Source organism: Petaurus breviceps, unplaced genomic scaffold (genome assembly GCF_028583685.1).
Source record: "Petaurus breviceps papuanus isolate PSGF00001 unplaced genomic scaffold, PetGlider_PUasm1.0 229, whole genome shotgun sequence".
NCBI lineage: Eukaryota > Metazoa > Chordata > Mammalia > Diprotodontia > Petauridae > Petaurus > Petaurus breviceps.
The window spans coordinates 3,703,361-3,728,243 of NW_027185903.1; the positions used below are offsets into that span (position 1 = coordinate 3,703,361).

Here is a 24,883-nt window from a genome sequence, read left to right on the forward strand (position 1 = left end):
AATGAAAAATGCTTTAGGCCTGAAGAGGTTGTTCCCTGTATTGTGGTATTAAATATAGAAAAGTAATCGCTGTCGTAAAAACTTGATTCTAAGCAAACAAGAATTTTAGCCCAAAGTTACTCAGCCTGATCCAAACAGGAGTGAATTGTCTATCTCTGGGTATTACTAGTTTTCCAAACAGTACTCTGCTTTAAAAAAAAACAAAACTGAACAGTATAAAGGTGTTTGGAATTCCTCTTCTATGAATCTTGAAGCAAATTCTTATTAGTTGTCAGTCACAGACTGAACATCTCTTGGTTTTGTTTTTTCTCTTATCAAAGGAGGGATTATTTTTTAACCCAAGTTATCATTTGCTGCCCCCCAAATAGATGTGGTCCTGGGATAAAAGGGAGAAAGCAGAAACATGAGGAACAAAAGGTCAAAATGATTCATTTTATTTTAAATTAAGCTTCAGTTAACCAAGACCGGACTATATATCATGAAATTATCAATACATTCCCCAAATGCCACTTTGTTCAGTAATGCACATGTGGTACCTTCTGTACATAAAATCTAGTCCCGTCTCTTTGATCACCATCGTTGCCACCTTTGTCTCAGTGCTAGTCTCCTATAGGAGATAAGTGAAGATGGGAGGAAGACACACTGTTACCAGCTCTTTTGTTTTGCATTTCCGTCTTTCTTTTCAGCCCCCACCCCTCCAGTGACAAAAAAAAAGTATTTTATTGAGGATCATGTACACAGAAGAATAGCCTGTCATTAATCAGTGGATGTGGAGATATTTAATTGTTTTGTGATTTGCTCTCTTTATTGTAACAGCTGACTTTGGACTTTCTAAAATTGTGGAGGACCACGTTACCATGAAGACTGTATGTGGAACACCGGGATACTGTGGTGCGTATGTCCTTTATTACTGGTTTTCCCTCTGCTTTTGTTTCTATTTACACCCTAATTTGTGGATTCTACAGTTTGTATTTACTCTGAAATATTGTCACCTCTGGATACAAATGTTTGAAATAGAGAAATTAGAACGTCATATTAAAGCAGCACCTTTGTATGAGTTTTTCCTAAAGGAGCCCCCTAACAAAGAATCCAATCTGATCTCATGAAAAGGTGAATGGACAAAAGGGAGTGCCAGTCAAACCTTTCTGCAAAAACAAATGTTGCTTACTTTTAAATAATAGTCAAATATTTAATAAGTGGCTCTGATCTGCCAAGCATTGTGCTAAGTATTGGGAAGACAAAGGAAGGCAAAAGACAGTCCTTGCCCTCAAGGACCTCGCAATATAATGGGGAGACAACAAACGAAGAAAGATGTACACACAATCCATATAAGAGGATTAAAAAGGAGGAAATTAAAACGAGAGAAGGCATTGGAAATGAGAGGTTCAAGTAGGTTTCCTATAGAAGATAGGATTTTAATTGGAACTTAAGGGAAACCAGGGAAAGCCAAGAAACAGATGAGGAAGGAGAGTATTCCAGGCATGGGGGACAGCCAAAGAAAATACACAGAGACAAGAGATGGAATGTCTTATTGGTAGAAGAGCAAAGAGTCCAGTGACAATGTATCAAAGAGTAAGGAAGTAAGAAGTAATAAGTAAGGTATAAGAAGACTGGAAAGGTAGAGAGGCTTAGGTTATCTTATCTTAGATGTGATAGGGAGCTATTGAAGTTTATTGAGAAGGGTCACATGGTCAGACCTGTGTTTTAGGAAAAATCACTTGGGAAGCTGAACAAAAGATGAATTAAAATGGGCAGAGACTTGAGGCAGGCAGACCACTTTTTTGGTGACAGGTTACTATATTCCTTCAGGTGTGAGGACCTATGTCAGTTTGTGTAATGTTAATGGGATGTAAGATCTTCCCTGCTCATTAATAGGCCTCAGGTGGAGCCGATTAAAGGAAGCTTGCTTAGCAGAGGCTTACTTGTAGGAGGGCTTTCACATCTTTTGCTAATTTCTAATAAGGCTCTGAGTCAGGAGGATTGTGATACCTTCTGACTCTGAGGAGTGTATATACATAATCTGAGTTGGTACTTTGCTTTGGAGGCTCTGCTTATGAGAATGATCTTATGATTCTTTGGTCGAGATTCTGAGTGGCTGTATGTTCAGAGCTCCCTGACTGCTCACATGTAAAGGCTCTCTTGATCCAGGGATCTATGTAAAGTGTATAGTTGATTCAGGCAGTCAGAGCCCTGTCTGTTGATCTTTATTTCTCTGTTTGTATTTTCTCTGAAGTTCAGGGTGCTGACTTTTCCCCTGAACTAGTGAATGTAATTTTAAAAAGGTTGTTGACCCCTTAAACAGCTATCTTTCCTAGTAAAGCAGATCTAAGAACTTGTGCCAGCAGCCATCCTGGGTATTTTTGAAAGATGTTACAAAAGTGAAATTGGCAGACCTCAGGCAACTTATGGGACATTGGATATGAAGGTAGTGGTAGTTAGAAATAGTGAGGAGCTGAGGCTCATTCCTAGGTTTTTGAGCCTAGGAGACTAAGAGGATGGTGTTGGACAATAATAGGGAAGTTTCAAGGGGAGAGGGTTTGGAGAAAAGGTAATGAGTCCAGTTTTGGACATATAGGGTTTAAAATGTCTATTGGATATCCAGTTTAAGATGTCTGATTTTTTTCTTTCTTTTTTTCTTTTTTTTTTTTTGGAGGGCAATTGGGGCTAAGTGACTTGCCCAAGGTCACACGGTAGTTTTTGTGTTGTGTCTGAGGCCGGATTTGAACTCAGGTCCTCTTGACTCCAGGACTGGTGCTCTACTAACTGTGCCACCTAGCCGCCCCTTAAGATGTCTGAAAGGCATTGGAGATGTGAGATTAGAAGAAGTCAAAAGAGAGGTTAGGTCAGAATGGAAAGATTTTAGAATTATCAGTATAGAGTTAGTAACTAAATCCAAAGGAACCAATGAGATCCCCAAGTGAAGTAGTATAGAGAGAGAAAAGAGGAAGATCCAGGAGAGAATTCTATGGGGTTGTGGATGAGGATCCAGATTAGGATCCAGCAAAGGAGTCTGAGAAAAAGTAGACTAGAAGGAATGAATAGGCAGGAGGACAAGTGTTCCAAAAACCTAGAGAGAAGGGACTATCAAGAAGAAGGTGGTCAACAGTGTCAAAGGCTGCGGAAAGATGAAGAAGAATGAGGATTGAGAAAAAAACCAGTATATTTGGCAAATAGATCTTTGGTAACTTTAGGGAGAACAATTTCTGTGGAATGATGAGGTTGGAAGCCATAAAGGGTTAAGAAGAGAGTGAGAGGAGGGGCAGTGGCAGCACCCAATTGTAACTAACCTTTTCAAGCAGTTTATTCACAAAGGGCAGAAAAGATATAGGATTAATGAGGATGGAGGCATCTTATGAAGGTTGTTTGTGGCTATGAGACACTTGGACATATTTGTAGTCAGTAAGGAACAAGCCTGTAGACAGAAAAAGATTAAAAATAAAGTGAAAGAATGTGGATGACAGAGGGGACAATGTTGGAGGAAAGAGGATGGAGTGGTATCACTTTTATAGGTAGAGGGGTTAGCCTTACCGAGGAGTTAAGTTAACTTTTCCATGTTATACCAAGATGAACGAGGAGATAGTTGGCATAATACACGTGAATGATGTGAAATGAGGAAGAGAGGAGAAGAGGAAGCTCATGGCAAATAACTTCAATTTTATTCATCAAAATATGAGGTAAGGTTCTCAGCTGAAAGGATGGCAGGTGGGGGAGCAATGGTAGACTTGAAAGGGGATCAAAAAAGTATGAAAGAACCTTTGTGGATAATGGGTGAGTGAGTTGATAAGGGTAGTGTTCAAGGGTTGCTGTGCAGTAGTAAAGTCCTAGTTGAGGTTGAGTGACATTCTAATGAGGAAACAATATGTACACAAATAAGTATGTACAAAAATAAATTCTAAATCTTTTCAGAAGCTAGGAACGAGCAGTAATGGGACCAAGAAAAGCTTCATGTACGAAGTAGCTTTAAGCTGAGATTTAAAGGAAACTAGGAATTCTAAGAGAAGGAGTTAAGAAGGAAGTACATTCTGGGGGGGGGGGGGAGACAAGCGATGTAAAAGTACAGAGACAGAGAGGAAATGTACCATGTGAGGAACAGAAAACCAGTTTGGCTAAACTATATGAATGCGTGAAAGGGACTAATATGTAATAAAATTAATATATAATAAAGGAAGGTTGAAGCCAGGTTGTGAAGTGCTTTGAATACCAAACAAAGGAGTTCACATTTGTTCCTAAAAGATCCAGTTAAATGTGGTAAATAGGAGAGTGACGTACCCAGGCCTGTGCCTTAGGAATATCACTTTTCGAGCTCTGCAAAGGATTGGAGAGGAGAGAAACTGGATATGGGGAGACCAATGAAGAGGCTATTGTACAAGTAGAAATAAAAGGTGATGAGCTGAATTAGGGTTGTGATTATGTGAGTGGAGAGATGGGGACAAATACAAGAGATGTCATTGAGGTAGAATTAACAAGACATGACAATTGATTGAATATGTGGAATGTAGGAGAGTGCGGAATTGAGGGTGATTCTGGGTTATGAACTTCATGACTGGAAGGATGATGGCATCCTTAAAAAAATATGTTGGGAAGTTAGGAAGAATAATGAATCTAGGGGAAAATTTGTTTTCTTCTGCTTGGGACATACCAGGTGTGAGATATTTATGTGACATACATTTAGAAACATCTCATTGGCAGATGGTGCTGGAGCTCAGGAGACTAGGGAATAAATATAGAGATCTGGAGTCACAAGGGATGATGGGGTCACCAGGAAAGAAAATATTTAGAGGAAAGGTCCAGGCCAAAATCTTACTTATTTAACCCATGGTTATGATGGTATAATATATGAATAATGCTATTACAAAGGAGACTTGGAAGGGGTGAACAGAAAGGTGGGGAGAGAAAAACATATCTAAAAGGAGAGGATGTTTAACAATGTCAAATAATGCAGAGCATTGTAGCAAAATTAATAATGGTGCTAATAACAATAACTAGCATTTATAAAGCACCTGCTATAGACCAGGCATTTTGCTAAAGACTCTTATAAACATTATCTCATTTGATCTTCACAACAACCCTGAAAAATAGGTATTATTATTTTTATCTTTAAGATTTTACAGATGAGGAAACTGAGGCAAACAGACATTAGGTGACTTACCCAAGGTCATAGAGCTAGTAAATTTCTGAGGCCAGATTTGAACTCAGGTCTTCCTGACTCCAGGCCCTGCACGCTATTCACTGAAACACAATAAATAAATGGTGGAAAAAAGACTATCAGTTCAGTAATGAGGTAAAAAGCCAAATTGCAAAGTGGTTCAGAAGTAAATTAAAATGTAGGCAGTGAGTATAATTATTTTTTCTTCTAGAAGTTTGTCTTTGAAAGGGAGAAGTATAGTATGACACCTTTAAGGGATGGCTTAAAAAAGAGGATAAAAGTGGGAAAAAACTGAGAATTTTTTTTAGGGAATGAAGCAATAGATAAGGACAGAATGAAGACTAGAGAGAAGGGGCATGGTCATGGGGGAATTATGTTAAGAGAGAAAGGATTTAATGGTATCAAGGACAAAAGTAGAGGAGTTAGCCTTGGTAAGCAGAGGGGCCACATTTTCATCACAGATGGGAATGAAGGAAGAGAGGGTGTGTAAGAAGGGGTGTTAGTGGGTTTGAGATGTAGAGAAAAATAAGGAACTCATGGCAAATGATCTCTCTTTTCAGTAAAAATTATTAGGTGTTCATTAGGCATAAGTAGAGAGAGCTATAATGATAGGAAGGTATAGTCAGAGAGATAAATTTCAGAATTCTTGATCGTGGAACTCAAATACTTGTGGGTAATGGCAAGAATAAGGGTGTGCCTGTCTCTGCATGCGGCTGAAGTGGCATGAAGGAGCAAATAATGGTAGTTGAGGAGGCTCAAGTTGGGAAGTCAGGATGTTTGAGAGAATATCCACCTATATGTATTGATATATACTCTTCAGGTAAGCATGGCTACTGAGGCAGAAAGGAAGATGATGAACCATGTACTGAACTCCTTGGAAAAGAATAGAAATAATCTCAAGGCCAATTAGATACCTATAGCCAGAGACTGGATTAGGTGATATATTTCTTCAGAGTGATCCTCAAAGGAAGAAAGATTGTCATTGGTGTAAAAAGGTATCTCCTCCTGGTCTCTTTTAAATTTGTTATGAGTGTATTTTTGTATTTAGGTTGCATATCTGTTTGAAGCTGGTGTAGATGTTTAGATTGTATATACATTTGAAATTTGTTGTGAAACACTAAATTTAATTTTTTCAAAGTTGCTTTCCAGGTTTTCTAATAGTTTATAGATGATTTTTAAAAACACCAATTGTAGTACTCCCTAGATATCCCTATTAAATATTTTGTTAGATTTGTTCATTCAGCTAATGTTCATATTCTTGGATCTCATTTCTGTCATCCAATGCTTTTTTTAAACTGGGCATGTTTATTTTTTAATTTAATTTAATTTTCGTGATCTTCATTTTCTCCCTTCCATCACACCCATTAAGAAAGCAAGGGAAACAAAATCCCTGTTACAAATAGGCAGAGTCAAGTAAGATAAATTCCTACATTGGCCATGTCAAAATATACTTAATCTGTACATCATCATCTCTCTATCAGTAGGTGGGTAGCTTGTTTGTGTATTGATTATCCCCTTCCAATTTTGTATCACAAGAAAATTTATATCTTCATCTAAGGCATTGATAAAAATGTTGAACACATTAAGACTAAAGACTGAACTCTGAAATAGGAGAGCTCTGCCTTCCAGTTAGATATATTTCTATTAACACTCTTTGGAAGAAGGTTGTTCTACCAGCTACAAATCTAGCTTCATCTTCAATTTATTGCTGAGACAAGTTTTTCTCTTCCTACACTGTTGGTTCAATCAATTCCATTCTACGAAATTCACCCATAACAGGGGTGAAGGATAAGGGTGATTAGCATGAGTGTTTAAAAAAAAGAGCCTTACACTCTGCACATTCAACTAGGGGGTAGATAGCAATCATAATGAGCAGATTTATTGGCATATACAGTCCCAGAAAAGGACATTTTCTAAAGAAAGAAGCTAAAAGATTAAGAGGTGGACAAAAGGTCAAGAAACACTGGATAATTAGTGAGGGAATCTAGGGGAAAAGAAGTTTATTTGAAGTAGAAAATAAATTATTTTGTTGCAGTGTTCTCTGGAATCTTATAAGCTCTCTTGTTAGATCCTCAATACTCAAGAAATATCCTTTCTCATTCCCAGAAGTTTTGATCCTTGAAATCTCAGATTTGGGGTTTTTAGGGCTAGCACTGTCCCAAAAAAAACCTCCTTCTTCTTCTAGAAGACCAGATATCAGGATCAAATTGCTTGGGAATCAAATCTCTTTCATTATCAATCCCTCCTCCATCTTCTCTATGCAGGACACTGGCAATTTAGGAACATTGTCCATAGAATCCCTTCTTGGACAATGTGAGTGAGCACATGTCTATATTTGTTACCTCATTGCTTTTACACTGGGGTTCAAAATTCAACTTCACAAGCATAAGATTGGAGAGTCATATTTAAAGAACAATTTGAAAAAAATTGGTGGAGGAAGTAGTGGAATACAAATTCAATATGAATCAGCAGTATAACATATCAGTCAAAAAAGTAAATTAAATTTGGGGATCCATTAAGATGGTCTCATAGTTTCCAGTAATAAGGAAGTGATTGCCATTCTGTACTCTGCCTTGGTCAAACTATGACTGGAGTTCAGAAAAATATTGCTAAGCTGCCGATCATCTTGAACAAAGCAAGAAGGATGGAAAAAAGCTTCAAATTTAGGTCATATGAAGAAATAGGGGGTATTTAGTCTTAAGAAGACTCAAGGAGATAATTAATTATCTTCAAGTATTTGAAGGACTACCATAAAATAGAGGCATTTAATTTGTTCTGCTTACTCTCAGAGGTCAGAAATAGGAGGAATATGTACAAATTATAAAGTGGGAATTTGGATTTTATGTAAGGAAAAATTTGTTAGCAATTGGAGGTATCCAGAAGTGGAAAGGATAGTCTTGAAAAGTGATGAGTTCCAAATAATTGGATATCTTCAAATAAAGCCTAGACGATCACTTGTCTGATATGCTGTAAAGGGTGTTGTATTTCAGGTATTTGTTCAGATATCTGGTCCCTTCTAGCTCTGAAATTTTGTTATTCCCCAGGAGGAAAAAAATGCAGTTTGTTAAAAATAGAAAAAAACTAGTCAATGTTTTGCAATTTTTGGAAATTATTTTTGGAAAATTTTGGAAAAATTGGAATTTTTTAAAAATGGTGCCTTGTTTTGACTGATGCCATTGTTTCCACTGATATAAAAGAAAGCATCTATTTACTTTATTAAATTAAATTTTATTTTATTTTCAGATCCACATTCTCTACTTCCTGTCTCCCTCTGTCCCTCTGTGAAAAAGAAAAAAAACATGTTACAAACATGTATAGTCAGGGAAAACAAATTCCTGCATTGAACATGTTGTTCATAGATAGATACATTCATACATACATGTGTGTTTAATATACATATGTGTGTCTGTACATACATATATACATATACACATGTATATTTGTGTGTGTCTCAATCTACACTCTGAGTTTATCATCTATCAGGGAATAGGGAAACTTGTCTCAATCTACACTCTGAGTTCATCACCTATCAGGGAATAGGGAAGCTTGTTTAATCATGAATCTTTGGGAATTGTGGTTGGTCCTTTGTGTTGATCAGAATTCCTAAATCTCTTTTTTTTTGGAGGGGGTGGAAAAATATGTATATAATATGCATATGTATTTATGTATGTATATGTCTATATACATATATAAACATTTAAATATTTTGATATTCCAGTTAATCCAAGCTTTCATAAGTGTGGGTACTCTCTTCAGCAGGGCAGTTCATAATTCATCCACATAAGGTCCAATGGAATTCTTATCCATGTCCTTTCATGTCCATAGAGGATCTATCCAAAATGAGATAGTGGTGTCTTCCTCCAATTCCTTTAGCACTTTAACAGTGTAGTTCTTATTTTGTCTCTCTGTTATCTCTTTTTTTGTTGTTTATTTTTAGTTTTCAACATTCATTTCCACAAGATTTTGAGTTACGGGGTGGCCAGGTGGCACAGTGAGTAAGAGCGCCGGCCCCAGCGTCAGGAGACCTGGGATCGGTTCCGGCCTCAGATACTCATCACCCACACAAAAATAACTGGCCATGTAACCTTGAGCAAGTTACTTAACCCCAATTGCTTAAAAAAAAGCTTTTGAGTTACAAATTTTCTCCCTGTTTTTCCCCTACTCCCACCCCAAAATAGCAAACCTACTGAATATCCCTTCCCCCAATCTGTTCTCTTTTATATCCTCCCCAATCCCCCCTCTAAATTTCTAGTAGGGCAAGATGGATTTCTATACCACAGTGCCTGTATATCTTATTTCCAAGTTGAATGTAAAAAACCATTTTTTTTAACATTTGTTTTTAAAACTTTGATTTCCAGATTCTTTCCCTCCTTCCATCCTTACCTACCCCCACTGGGAAGATAAGCAATTCAATATAGGTTGTACATGTGTAGTTAAACAAAATATTTCCATAGTAGATATATTGTGAAAGACTAATTCTATTTCTCTCCATCCTATCCCATCCCCTACTTATTCTATTTTATACTTTGACCATGTCCCTTTTCAAAAGTGTGTGCTTCTAACTACCCTCCCCCCCAATCTGCCCTCCCTTCTATGATCCCCCCTCTTATCCCCTTCCCCCCTACTTTCCTATAGGGTAAGATTCCCAAATGAGTGTGTGTCTTATTCCCTACTTAAGCCAAATTCAAGGAGAGTAAGGTTGACCCATTCCCTTTCACCTTCCTGTTCTTCCCCTCCATTGTAACAGTTTTCTCTTGCCTCTTTTATATGAGATAATTTACCCTACTCTATCTCTCTCTTATTATATTCCTCTCTCACCTCTTAATTTTATTTTTTATATATCATCCCTTCCTATTCAACTGATCCTGTGACCTCTGTCTATGTATACATATACACATATATACACATATTCACATACATATTTATGCACACATACACCCTCCTATATAAACATTTATATGTATATATACATATATATATATACACACACATATATATATTTCCTTAAACTATCCTTATACTGATAAAGCCTCATGAGTTATAATTATCATTTTTCCATGTAGGAATGTAAATAGTTCACCTTTAATAAGCTCCTTATGATTTCTTTTTCCTGTTTACCTTCTCATGCTTCTCTTGCTTCTTGTATTTAAAAGTCAAATTTTCTGTTCAGCTCTGGTTTTTTCATCAGGAATACTTCAAAGTCCTCTGTTTCATTGAATTAACATATTTTCCCCTGAAGCATTATACTCAGCTTTCCTGGGGAGGTGATTCTTGGTTTTAATCCTAGCTCCTTTGACCTCTGTAATATCATATTCCAAGCTCTCCAATCCCTTAATGTAGAAGCTGCTAAATCTTGTGCTATCCTGATTGTGTTCCCACAGTCCTCAAACTGTCTCTTCCTAGCTGCTTGTAATATTTTCTCCTTGACCTGGGAACTCTGGAATTTGGCTATGATATTCCTAGGTGTTTTCTTTTGGGGATCTTTTTCAAGAGATGATTGGTGAATTCTTTCAATTTCTATTTTGCCCTCTGGTTCTAGAATATCAGGTCAATTTTCCTTGAGAATTTCCTGAAGAATGATTTCTAGGCTCTTTTTTTTTTAAATCATGGCTTTCAGGTAGTCCAATAATTTTTAAATTATCTCTCCTGGATCTATTTTCCAGGTCAGTGGTTTTTCATTTTTATCAATGAGATATTTCACGTTGCCTTCTACTTTTTCATTTCTTTGGATCTGTTTTATAGTATCTTGATATCTCATAAAGTCATTAACTTCCATTTGCTCCAATCTAATTTTGAAGGAATTATTCTCTTCAGTGAGTTTTTGAAATTCCTTTTCCATCTGGCAAATTTGGCTTTTCAAGGCATTCTTCTCCTCATTCGTTTTTTGGGCCTCTTTTGCCATTTCAGTTAGTCTATTTTTTTTCTTTTGCTTTTTGGAGGGCAAGTGGGGTTAAGTAACTTGCCCAAGGTTACATGGCTAGTTTTTTGTGTGGGTGTTAAGTGGTCGGAGATCAGAACCGAACTTGGGTCCTCCTGACTCTAGGGCTGGCACTTTACTCACTGCACCACCTAGCCGCCCTGAGTTAGTCTATTTTTTAAGGTGTTATTTTCTTCAGTGTACTTTTGGGTTTCCTTTAGCAGGCTGTTGACTTGCTTTTCATGATTTTCTTGCATTATTCTCATTTCTCTTCCCAATTTTTCCTCCACTTCTCTTACTTGATTTTCAAAATCCTTCTTGAGCTCCTCCATGGCTTGTAACCAATTCATATTGTTCTTGAAGCTTTTGATGCAGGAGTTTTGACTTTGTTGACTTCTTCTGCTTCCATGTTTTGATCCTTTCTGTCCCCAAAAATGGATTCTATGGTCTGATTGTACTTCCTCTGCCTGCTCATCTTACCAGCCAATTACTTGACTTTTGAGCTCTTTGCCATGGTAGAACTCTGCTTCCAGAATGAAGAGAGTTATGTCCCAAATTGCTGGGGTTTTCACAAATGTTGTCAGAGGTCTGAGGAGGGTGCTGTCTTTGCAGCCACCACAAGCTCTGGCACACTGGCTACACACCCCAGGACCACCACCCAAACTGCAATCCAGATCCAAGCAGGTCAAAGCAAGAGTGATTACCCTCTGAATGGTCACTTGGTCCCCCTAGGATCTGCAGGCCAGGAGCTCCAGAGGCAGCCATGCAGCAGCAGCCACCATACCTCTGCTACCTCTCACCCTGGGGACAGGGACTGAACCGCACTCTTCCATCACCCAGTTCCAACAGAGTTCCCCATTGACCTTTTACTTTCTGTTTGGTGTTTATGAGTTTAGAAGTCTGGAAACTGCCACAGCTGCTGGTGATTCACTCTCCTGAAGTCTGCTACAGTTGGTCTGGGCTGGGAGACTGTGCTTGGCTCCCAGTCTGGTGTGATAAACCCTTTCTTTTGGCCTGTCAGGCTGCCTTAAGTGGGAGATTTGTTTCTCTCTGTCACTTTTTAGCTCTAAAATTTGTTTAGAATTATATTTTAAAGGTATTGGAGGTGGTTGTGGCCAGAGCTCATGGAATTTCCTGCTTCTGCTCTGCCATCTTGGCTCTACCCCCTGCCAAAATCTCTTAAAATTGTTTGTCTTTACAATACTGTCTTTATTGTATAAATTGTTTTCCTAGCTTTTTCATTTCACTCTGCATCAGTTCATACAAGACTTCCCAGACTTTCCTGAAACCACACCCTTCATCATTTCTTACAGCAAAATAGTATTCCATCACGTTCATCTACTATGATTAAATCAGCCATTCCTGGATTGATAGATACCCCTCAGTTTCCAATTCTTTATATGCACATGCACACACACATACACACACACACATTGATGTAAATTGCTTTTTTTCCTCTTTCTTTTATCTCTTTGGGGTATTGACATAGTAGTAGTATCTCTGGGGCAAATCTTATGCATAGTTTGAAAGCTTTTTGATCATAGTTCTAAATCCCTTTACAGAATAGTTAAACCTCCAACAAGTACATTAATGTACCTGTTTCCCCTTAACCTTTCCAGCAATTGTCATTTTCCCTTTTTGTCAACTTTCCTTATCCATTGAGTATGAGGTGACACCTCAGAGATATTTTACTTTGCATTTTAAAAGAATATTAGTGATTTGGAGCATTTTTTCCATAAGGCTCCTGAAAAAAAATATTTTAGCATATAATTTGATTATTTATCAGTTGGGCTCTGGAAAAGCATTCATTTCCAAATATCTTCTTCTCCATCCCTTTCCCCAGTGAACCATCCCTTGTAACAGTGATTCTTAAAGTAGAAAAAATATTCAGCAAAACTAATTGTAATGGAGGTGAAAAGGCTAAGGAGCCTGCTTCCAGGAGAATTATAATAATATAATGAAGTAGCTAGCTGGTAGAAGAGATACTGGACCTGGAGTCAGGAATACGAGTTCCAATTCTTACTCAGACACTTCCTAACTGTTTTGGTAAGTCATGTAACCTTTTGTCTGACTCCTTTTCCTCATCTGTAGAGGGGGAGTAATAACAGCGCCTACTTTACAGGGAGTTCATATTTGTGAGATAATATTTGTAGAGCACTTTGCAAACCTTAAAATGCTTTATAAACACTAGTTGTATGGAATGGAAGTGTCTCAGAGAAACGTGGGTACAATTCTGTTCCTGATTCTGGTTCGCTACCTACATGACTAGAAGCCATTATTAATTTATTGGTTCATTTGTTTATTTGATTGACCGCATTGCCAGAAATGGGAACATCTTATAAAAGGCTTAAGTCCGCCTCAGCCTAGTTTCTTTGGCTATTTCCCTTTGGCTACTCTTTTGGTTGGTATTTTGAACTCCTTTGCAGACAATACTTTAAAGGGAAAGGCCTTATGCCCTCATCACTAAGGTTGCCATGTGGCCCTGAGGTGTTTCTTTACCTGCCTCATAATTTGTTTTTTCATTTGAGGTTAAAGGCACTCAGCATTCAGCCACTCTGCATCTGGGCTTTTGCAGCCATTTCAGCATAAAAATGCTGAGGAGCAAGGAGTGGGCCTCAGAGCTAGTCCAGAGTAGCAGAGATGAGAACTCATCTGGCAGCCATATTACACCTGAATATGATCTTGGTGAGACCAATGTTATATAGAAATTTGCCAAGAGTGATCCCACTCTCCCCTAAAACCTAAGTAAGATAGGGAAAAGTATACCCCTAAAGTATTAGGTAAAATTGCTTATATTTCTGCTCTTGCCATATATTTGAACTAAATATCCCTTTATAAAAGTTAATTCATATTAAGTGGTTAAATGAAACTTCTAGCAGTGGGTAAATACAGAAAGTAGGAAAAGGAAATAGAGTATGCATTGCTTTTAGAGAGTGAGACCAGAGTACAATTGTTATATAACCAATGCATTGATCCCATCTGGTAGTATATGATATATTCCACACCCATAATCACCTGCCTCTTACAATGAGGGGAGTGAGGTATTAAGCTGCCTTGCCACTGCCATCACTATAAGATATACCGGGGTCATGCTGTCCTAATGACTAAGACTTCATCATATCTATTCAGTCCCATTCATCTGATCAGGTTTTACTGTCATTTTCCTTACATACCACCCTGCCATTGCTTCTGCTGCCACTGCATCCTCCCAATCATATCTCTTGCTCCTGCCTTGGGGGAGTATACTGGTATGATTACCAATCATAGGTCTTATAATATTTATCTAGCCCCAGTCACTGCTCTGAACCACTAACATCTTCCTGCTGCATTTCTTTTTACTTCCTGCTCCAAGAATAATTAAATTAAATCAAATTAAGTCAAACAATTAAATTAAATCAATTAAAACAATTAATCGATCAATTAAAACAATTAAATTAAATCAACATCATTCCCCTGTGGCTATTTCCAGAATAAAACTTCCTTCCCTAACCACCATTCTTCTACAATACATGTAGTTATTTTTCTCCATAGTGTTGTCACTGTGTAAATTGTTCTAGTTCAGATCACTTCATTCTTCATAAGATCAGAGATATCTTCCCAGTTTCTTCTGAAATTGTGTACTTCATCATTTCTTATGGCACAATAATATTCCATTATATTCATATAACAATTTGTTTAGTCATTCTCCAATAGGTAGATATTCCCTTGGTAACCAGTTTTTGACAAGCATATAAATAGCTGCTGTAAGTATTTTTGCACATATAGGTCCATTTCTTTTTTCTTAATCTCTCTGGGATATAGGCCTAATAGTGGTATAACTGGGTCAAAGCACATGAGCATGGGTCATAGTTCCAAATTACTTTTCAGAATGACTAGATAAACTCCAGAACAGTGCACTAGTGTGCCTGTTTTTCTCTCAGCTCTTTCAACATTTTTCACATTTTTCATTTTCCTCTTTTTTTTCATCTTTTCCAGTCTTATGGGCATGAGATAGAACCTCAAAGATGCCTTAATTTGCAGTTCTCTAATTATTGATGATTTAAGGAATCTTATATGATTATTTGATAACTTGGACTTCTTCCATTGAAAATTTCCTGTTTATATGCTTTGACCATTTGTCTATTGAAGAATTAACTTTATTCTTACTAGTTTGAATAAATTCCTTATGTCTTGAAAATTAGACTTATATCAAAGAAACTTGCTGAAAAAAACTTTTCCTATTACCTGATTTTCTCAACTTAATAATATAATTGCTTTTAGATTTAGATACATATTATTTTCTACATTTTGAATTTGTTTACTGTATTAAGGATTCCCTCTTTTTCCTAGATTTTAAAATAAAAAATACGTTTCAAGTTTTGTTAAAAGCCTTTTAACAATCTATTGACATAATCATATAGTTTTATATAATTTGTATTATTGACATAATTTATTCTATTTGTGGTCTTCCTTAAGTTGACCCAATCCTGATATAATTACAAACTAGTTTTATTGCATACTCCTTCTAATATGCTTTTTAAACTTACTGCCTAATGTTTTGTTTAAAATGTTTTTGCATCAATGTTCATTAGTGACAATGATCTATAGTTCTTTCTGTTTTTTTTTTCTCTCCTTGGATTTGATATCAACTATATTCATGTTGTAGAAAGAGATTAGAAGGGTATCTTCTTATTATGGAAAAGTTTGTGTAACGTTATATTTAATTGTTCTTTTAATAATTGATAGAATTAATTTGTAAATCCATTGTGTCTTTGTCTTCTAGACCACCCCACCCCCTTCCCCTGCCCTCTACATTTTTGGAAGCTCATTTATGATTGGTTTAATTTCTTTTTCTGATATATTTTTTTATATTTTCAAATATTTAATACTCGGTTATTTTCCTCAGAATTGTCCTCCATCATAAACCTTACTTTAATTCTTTGATGGATGTGGGTACTCCAGCAACAGGTACATATGGCAGCTCACCTTATACTTCTTAGCCTATGTCCATGTTCTTCCACAAAATCTCCTTGAACAATTTACTGAATGTATTGATCATTTTCCTCATGCTCTTTCAATATTTTGTGGGCACTAGTATAACACTTGAACTTTCTATTCAATTCATTAAAAAAAAGTATATTTGTTCAACTGAAGACAATCTGATACTAGGCTTTGATTTTATTAAGGCAATGGATTCTCTTTTAGTTCAACTATCTTTTCCTTTGGGAAAGACACAACTTGAATGAGCTTTGAGGGAAGACCCACTACCACTAGATGAAAAGAGTTCAAAGAAAGAATAAAAGTCATTGCATCACATGAAGCAAAAACATTCTCAAGAAAGACTAAAATAGTGTGATTTTAGTTAATAATATAATTTTATAGTATACTACATGTATATACTAGAATTATATATGCATGCCTATGTATATTTATATACATACATATTATATAGTATATATAAATATTATATACATATGTTTCATCTTCAGAAGCACAAGATATTTACAGGGTTTGATTCTCTCTTCAAGGATGTTAACAGGCTTCCAGGTTTTTTTTCAACCTACCATTGACTTTCTCCATCTTTCTACCAATTAATAATGTTGGTGTGGCTACAACACCTGAAATCAATTAAAGGCCAGGCCTTTTTTTTTTTTTACTTCTTTTTAACTAGAAACCACTAGAGCAACTGGTGAACTGCACCCCATGAGATGAATACAATTTCTCTGTGTGTATGCACAAGGTGTGCACACACATGTGTCTGTCTGTTTGTCTGTGTGTGTGAGAGAGACAGAGAGACAGAGAGAGAAATTTAGTGGGGAGAATTAAATACATGGACTCTCAGTGGAAATTTACAACTCAACACAAACAGAAAATCTATAGGGGTGGCTAGGTGGTGCAGTGAATAGAGCACTGGCCCTGGAGTCAGGAGGACCTGAGTTCAAATGCAACCTCAGACACTTAACACAAAACTAGCCATTTGACCTTGGGTAAGTCACTTAACCCCAACTGCCCTACTTTCCCCCCTCCAAAAAGCAAATAAATAAATAAAATAAAAATAAATAAAAATTTGTTTAAAAAAAGAAAATCTATAAAAATGAGTCACACATGATAATATACTTTTCAACAATAATTCACCAACAAAATATAAGGCACACAATTATTACAGAAAGTAGTATGGCCTTTCTTGGGTCTAATTTGGCCAACCTTGACTTGAAGTCATATAAACTTCCTAATTTTTATGAGGGAGAGAAGAGGAGAGCAAAATAGAGGAAGAGTGATGTTCAGTCCTGTATCTGCCACAAGACGAGTCACCATCTTATCTTCCACTGCTTACCAAGGTGAGCAATGATAGATTTAAAATAAAAAAAGTCTGCGCCTGCTTGAATGAATGAATGCATTCATTAAATGTTTACTGTGTACAAAGAAGTATACTAAGTACTGGGGGCACAAGTAGAAAAGTTGTCAAGGTACTTACTTTCTAATAAGGAGAGAGAAAATCAACATAAAGATCAAAAGGTCCAGTGGTCCTGAGTGTGCAACAACAAGGCAGAAGTATCTTAATTAATTAAAAAAAATCCCACATCCATTTTCGATACTGAGCCATTTGAAGGTGCCAAAAACAATTTTGGTAAAACAACAAATAACAAATATCCTTCCAATGAAGGTAGCATGAGTTCTAGAGAAATTGCTCAGGAGAGCATGATACAATTGGTAAAGTTACAAGGATGAGACTATTGGTTGGAATGTTGATTACATTCACCTGAAGACAGTGCAGATATGTTCATTAACACCTAGAGCAGGACATTTCCTAGGTCTGGGTACTATTATATCTGAGGATCAACAATTAAATGATAGCATTGGGAATGATAGCTCAGTCTATTATAGCTCTAAGATTCCCATTTGTATTGGGCCTATACAAGACATACAACTGCAGGGGCCCTTTAGTGAAGAAATGAGACCCAACTTTGGTTCCTGGAGTTTGGGGGACAGGAGGAAGAGGAGTAAAGCAAAGCTTCTAAATAAGAGGTCCTTGTTCCCCATTTCTGGCATCCCTGAAAAGAGGATTGCAGAGTTTCTTAATCCAAGAGATTGTAGTTTCTTAGAACAGTAATAGGATAGCCAGAATTCTTTATCTCTGAGTTCCTGGACGTAGCTATGAAGAAGCTGTGGCCGAATCTCTTAGCCTCAAAGTTGGCATCTATGAAAAGGGAAACTACATGAAAGAGCTGCATTTTTTCATAATGTAATGTCTCTTTAAGACACTGCTCTGTTTATATGAAATAGTTTAGTGGTAAAAAAGGACAGAAACAGTATTTTTAAATAAAAATAGTTATATGGACTCAGAGAATGTGAGGTATTTTCATTGTCCTAGTGAACTTTTTGATACTGGCTAAAAACAGGAAAATAACTTTAATAAATATAATAACTTTAATAAAACAATATATAATATTGTATTATAGATAAAATAATAAATATAATCGCTTTAATAAAAACTACTAAAATATATGAATAAAAAATAATTTTTAGTTTGATTTGAACAGTTTTGGGGGGTCAGGGAGGAAATGAACCTTGTTGTAAATATAAAAACTCAAATTACCTTGTGAACAAAGAAGTATGATGCCTCATGTGTGCTAACAGTTCAGTGGTTTAAAGGGAAAGAGAAAACTTTCATTTATTAAAACCCAGAGGGCTCGGCTCCGCGGCAGCGCGGAGCTCGTGTAGCCCGAGCGGCGGCGGCATGGCGGCCGTGGAGAGCCGGGTGTGCGAGACGGCGGGCTGCAGCAGCGAGGCCAAGCTGCAGTGCCCCACCTGCATCAAGCTGGGCATCCAGGGCTCCTACTTCTGCTCTCAGTAGTGTTTTAAGGGAAGCTGGGCCACTCACAAGTTACTACACAAGAAAGCAAAAGATGAAAAAGCAAAACATGAAGTTTCTTCTTGGACTGTGGAAGGGGATATTAACACAGATCCTTGGGCAGGTTATTGGTAAACTTAGACCACATTATCCACTGATGCCAACTAGACCAGTGCCAAGTTATATTCAGAGACCTGATTATGCTGATCATCCTTTAGGAATGTCTGAATCTGAACAGGCTCTCAAAGGTACTTCTCAAATAAAAATACTTTCCTCTGAAGATTTAGAAGGCATGCGGTTAGTGTGTAGGCTTGCGAGGGAAGTGTTGGATGTGGCTGCAATGATGGTTAAACCAGGTGTAACTACGGAAAAAATAGACCATGCTGTCCATTTAGCATGCATTGCAAGAAATTGCTATCCTTCTCCACTGAATTATTATAATTTCCCCAAGTCGTGTTGTACTTCAGTGAATGAAGTCATCTGCCACGGAATTCCAGACAGGAGACCCTTGCAAGATGGCGACATTGTTAACGTGGACATCACTATCTATCGAAATGGTTATCATGGGGACCTGAATGAGACGTTTTTTGTTGGAGAGGTGGATGAGAATGCAAGAAAGATGGTCCAGACGACTTATGAGTGTCTCATGCAAGCAATTGATGCAGGGAAACCTGGAGTTCGATACAGAGAGCTGGGAAACATCATTCAGAAGCATGCCCAAGCAAATGGTTTTTCAGTTGTTCGAAGTTACTGTGGACATGGAATCCATAAACTTTTCCATACAGCCCCCAATGTGCCACATTATGCCAAAAATAAAGCCGTTGGAGTGATGAAGCCGGGTCATGTATTTACAATTGAACCCATGATCTGTGAAGGTGGATGGCAAGATGAAACCTGGCCAGATGGTTGGACGGCGGTGACGAGAGACGCGAAGCGGTCGGCCCAGTTTGAGCACACTTTGCTGGTCACGGACACTGGCTGTGAAATCTTAACCCGACCACTAGATGGCGTGCGCCCTCACTTCATGTCCCAGTTTTAAGTTCTGAGATGACTGACACCTGAATGCTATCTTTTGACTGTACTGTGTGCATCTTATTGAGAGTACAGAATAGAGGACGGTATTTTGTCATTTGTTTTGTTTTCATTGTCTATAACTAAACGAAGAATACAGCGTTGGGTGTGTGTACCTTCAAGAGCTTGTTGTGGGTCTGAAAAAGCAATGAAGAATAAAAAATTTTTTCTCTTCTCCAAAAAAAAAAAAAAAAAAAACCCAGAAAGATATGAGCAAAAGAAATAGTTCAAAGTCACAAAATTCACCTTTAAGACTTTAGAGCTGCAGGGCATTGTGGTTTCTGATGTAATTTATATATAAGCATTAATGATTAAGTATAGTAATTTTTAAAAATGATAAAACATATAAACTTCAGGTAGTAACATGAGTCTCTGAAAGCTGGGCTCTGATTTAAGTCATTTAAATCTATAAGGGTACTTTCTCTCTGCTATCTGTTGCTTGACAAAACATGAGAGACAAGAATAGGTAGCTAGTGGTCAGCTTGGGATCCTGCCCACATTTTTAGCCTGGCCAAAGCCAAGCGGAAGAGAATCTTTTTGATTTCAGAGACCTTCCTCTGCAGGCAACACCAGTGACTACAGCTTTCTCAATCCAAGACCACTGAGCATCATCAAAGAAAAGTATACAGAACTTCATCTGATGGGCTTTGTTTGCAGCCTTTCCCTCCTATGAGAATCATGATCCAGATATACCAGAGAATAAGCTTCTTGATGATTATGAAAGGACAACTACCATGGTACTGTAGGCAGCAGCAGAGACTGTCATGAATCAGTTGGGAGGAGATCCTTATGTCCTCCTCCTCCAATAAGGTCAACTACTTCATCTCAGAAGACCTCCTGTATAGCCTTTTCCTCATCAGACATGCCTCAAATGGCAGAAGAGAGATAAATAATGATAAATGCAGGTCTTTTTTCTGATAAACTTTTTTTTTCCCTTATGAGAAATTAAGATTCAGGAAAACAAAAAAAAAAAGACACTAAAAGCAGTCCAGAAGTCTTGCAGTGTCTCAGAAATACTTTGCATGCCAAGACACCTGGTAAATCATTGCTTCAGTGATACTACTGGATCGTAAAGCACTTGAAAATGTCTGTATTCCTCATTACCCAACCCCAAAGGAAAATGTTTCATTTTCAGGAGGTATTGTTGTAGAAAGCATTCTTTGCTAGATACCAGTTGAACCAGACGCTCATCTTGTTCTCCTCTGGCTTTTAACTATAACAAGTAAAAGCACTCAGTCATCAGAGCAGGCTAATGGTCATTAATCCTCATTATTAGCCTGGCATCAGAGATAACAAGTGGCCAGAGCATAAGAGTTTTGAGGAGTTTCTGGACCAAGCTTCCTGGACCTAGTGTTATAGTAAATGGACGGAGAATAGGAGTTACTGAACAAAGTGGGTACTGGAGCCAAGAAGTAAGTGAATTGGCAAGTCACCTCCCTATACCATGCTTTCCTAGTAAGAGAATTAGACCAGATGATCGTTTATAATTCTGTCACAGCTTTGCATAATGTGGAGAGATAAACCTGGACCTTCATTGATTCATTGATACCATGAATTTCATGTCAGTAAGTAAACCGGGTGAACTCTTAATCTCAAGTACTTCCCCTTTAAGTGATGAGTAATTCAACTTAGTTGTTAAGTAAATTTAGGTAGTTCTGTAAGCCTGAGGGAGGTGGGGCCAACGGAGACAGTCTGAGTTTCTATGGACTTGAGTGGGAATTCTTTGTGCCTTCGAATTTTTATCAGGTTAAATAAATCCTTTTTCAAAAAAAGAAAGATATAGGAGTATGACTTAGAGTAGGTATATAAGAGGATCAGATTGAAAACCAAAGAATAGTAGAAGAGGAATACCAGGGGATTTGAAAAGCCACTTGCTAGCACAGTTTGAAGAGAGCCAAAAAAAAAAAAAGCAGATGACATCAGCTACAAGATTCTTGATTGGCTGAATGAAGTTTAGATAGGAGAAGCTCCTCACAGATGTACATTGCCCTTTTCTCCCTCCTCTGGTTTGAAAAGGAAAAGCTGACAGGGGTTTGCAAGTTGTTATTGTTTGTCCTTACTTCTTGAAGGAGATGATACCATGACATGTAACTGAAGTGGATTTAAGTGAGGGAGGGCTGTATAAAGTCACCGGCCTCACTCTTTCCTAGGAAGCCATCTGGATCCAGTGGCAAGATATAGATCAGGATGACCAGAGATGTCTCTGATGCAGTGGCAGACCTTGGCCTTTTCAAGCTAAGGTCTTTAACGGGTCTCTATTTGACTGAAGCAGTGCCCATTCAACGATTAAGGCTTAATAAGAAATGGGGCAGAGAATGGTCTCTTTACCTAGACAAAAAAACAAATTTTTGACCTGGAAGCGGGAAGAACCTCAGGGTTTCTGGCTAAAACTGAAACAATTACCATTTACATTCATTCTGACTCATCCTGGGCCAAAATAATGACTTGCAGCTCATTTTGCTATATAAGAAGAGCTGGTTAAACTGATTTGCTTTGTTCAGAGTCAACCTGAGCTGGTTGATGTGAGATCTTGTTCCTGTCGGTCACACAGCATCCTAATGAGTGAATAATTGGTTGGTGTGGCCTATATAGCCCAGAGATCACAAACCTGGTGAGCTTTGCAGTTCTTCAGCATAAAAGGAACTGCTGTTCACATTAAGAGGTAATACTTTCTAAACTCCCATTTAAAGGTAAATTGCAGGTTGAAAGAGCTTGTAAATGTTATGTTCAAGAAAATAATAAAAGAGGATTTCCCCAACTGGGGAGCAGTGAAAACCAATGGACAAGTACATAGCAAAGAAGCAGTTTCATGTGGTACAGACCATAGGATTATAAACTTAGAACTGGAAGCAATCATAGAGACTATTGTGTGGGACAAGAACGACCCATGCACAAAATAAAATAAGCAGAGATATCTCCAAGTAGAGACAGGAAGGACATTTAATTATTTCTTCTTGCAAGAAGGGTGGTCTTGCTACTAGAGGCAGTCTACTAGGAGAGGCAAAATAAATGCAAAGCTTGGTTATATACCCAAAAGACCACCCCTTCTCCCCACCACTTTTTCCTGTCCTATTCCTATTCCTAATCAGGACCTGAGGCGCACAATCTAACCACAAAAAATCTGCTGGCATTTGCAGATGAAATGTCAGTAATATCAAAAAGCAGAAGGCACATATCTAGCAGACATAAAAACAGACAAATATATCATCAATATCAACTTAAATATGAAAGCAGACGATGTCTTATGAATCATAGAAATTTTAGGACATGGTGACCTGCCCAGAGTTCTGCAATAGGAGTTCCAATTTTATAGTTATACAGGTCAGATGGTGGTCAGTGGAAACAAGTCTGGAACATTTGGGCCTGTGGTTAGATTTGCAGAGTCTGTGCTTTCCCCTCCTACGCTTGGCTAAGCTTAGCAAAAACTTCAACTTATGACCAGGGAAACAAAGCAGGGGTCCCAGCCCAATTTACTAAGTCTTTGGTACTTTTTTACAATTCTATTCAGATTTCTGGACTGTTACCTGAGAAGTTTTCACTTTTATTCCATTCACTATCAAGTTTGGCCTCTCATTTTATGTAAAAGGAAATTGAGCCACAGGAAGATTAAATGACTTATCCAAGGTCATATAACTGTCAAGTGACTGAGGCAGAATTTCAACTCAGGTTTTCCTGGTTCCAAGTTCAGATCACATTTTCCTGGACTTTCAGGACCCATACCTGGAGTACAGAGTTGTAAGCCCTTTACAATGGGAACAGGCTCCCCCCTCACTTCAATCCAACGCATGTATTTTGCTTCCTGGAATGCTCCTCTTCTTGTTTTGGTAAGGCATACCTGCTCCCTTTCCCATTCCCCCCATCTCTGTCAGGTACTGAATGCATTGATGGGAGAGTATGAGCCAGGTTTATATGTGGATTGTGGTGTATTTGATTATTTCTGTACTTGCTTCAATATGTGAATAGCTATTGCAGTATAATTATTTATTTTTTCCTTATTACTAAAGCATATTTAAGATATAAAAATATCATTATTTTGAGTGATTGGTTTGTGCAAATGTAATACTCAGTACATGGGTTATGGGGTATGGTATGTTACAGTATGAATGACTGATTTTGTAAATAGGAACACATTAGTAGAAATTCAAGAGCTAGAGTACTGAGTAGAGGGCAAGGTATATTGCCCTTCAACAGTCACCTGAGAGAATTTGATTGTAATTGTGGTAGTACTCTAACTCTGGGAACCTATTCCTACCAGTAGGAGAACAGGTTGGAATGACCAAGTTAACCCACAGAGTGGGTTGCTGTTTATACACCCAGTGTGAGGGGTGACATTGAGAAGGAGACATCCCAACTATTGTGTTATATTGTTGGAATAGTGACCACATCACTGTTATTACTCTTGCACAAAAACTGGGACCCCTCTACAAGATACAATTGGCATACCAGGGAAAAACTAGACAAGATTTATTCTAAAGTTCCCATAAGAAACTTAAGTGGGGAAGGAGGAGTGAAATGAGTCAAAGAAATCTGATTTGGTCATATCTTTCCTCTCAGAACCCATTCCATGTAAATACAAATCTTGGGGTTCTAGGCCATAGTTTATGCTCTTGCATAGGGAGTATTCCAGCTTCATTATTATTCCTGAGACCCTGGAGTAGGGAAGAAGGATCAGACAATATAATGAAGGTATTGAAATTGAAGATGAGTTGAAATGCTGCCTTGGAGACTTACTATGTAGACTTCAGCAAGTCCCTTAACCTGTCTGTGCTTCAGTTGCTTTACTATAAAATAGAGATAATAACAACTGATCATCTTGTTCTGAGGATTATTCTCAAGATCTAATAAGCTAATGTGTGTGGAAATGTTACATGGGGTATATAACATATATGAGGTATTATTAAAGAAAATAATTTTCGTC

The 24,883-nt window shown here is 37.6% G+C and overlaps 1 protein-coding gene and 1 pseudogene across 1 annotated transcript in view; both read left to right on the forward strand.

Moving 5' to 3' along the window:
* CAMK4 (calcium/calmodulin dependent protein kinase IV) overlaps positions 1-24,883 on the forward strand; it is a 219,255-nt gene that overhangs the window by 165,997 nt on the left and 28,375 nt on the right. The window contains exon 7 of the mRNA XM_069096101.1: positions 817-891. Within this exon, the coding sequence (XP_068952202.1) occupies positions 817-891 (75 nt within the window). The remainder of the gene's footprint in view (positions 1-816; positions 892-24,883) is intronic.
* Positions 18,748-20,138, forward strand: LOC138167355 (methionine aminopeptidase 1 pseudogene; annotated as a pseudogene).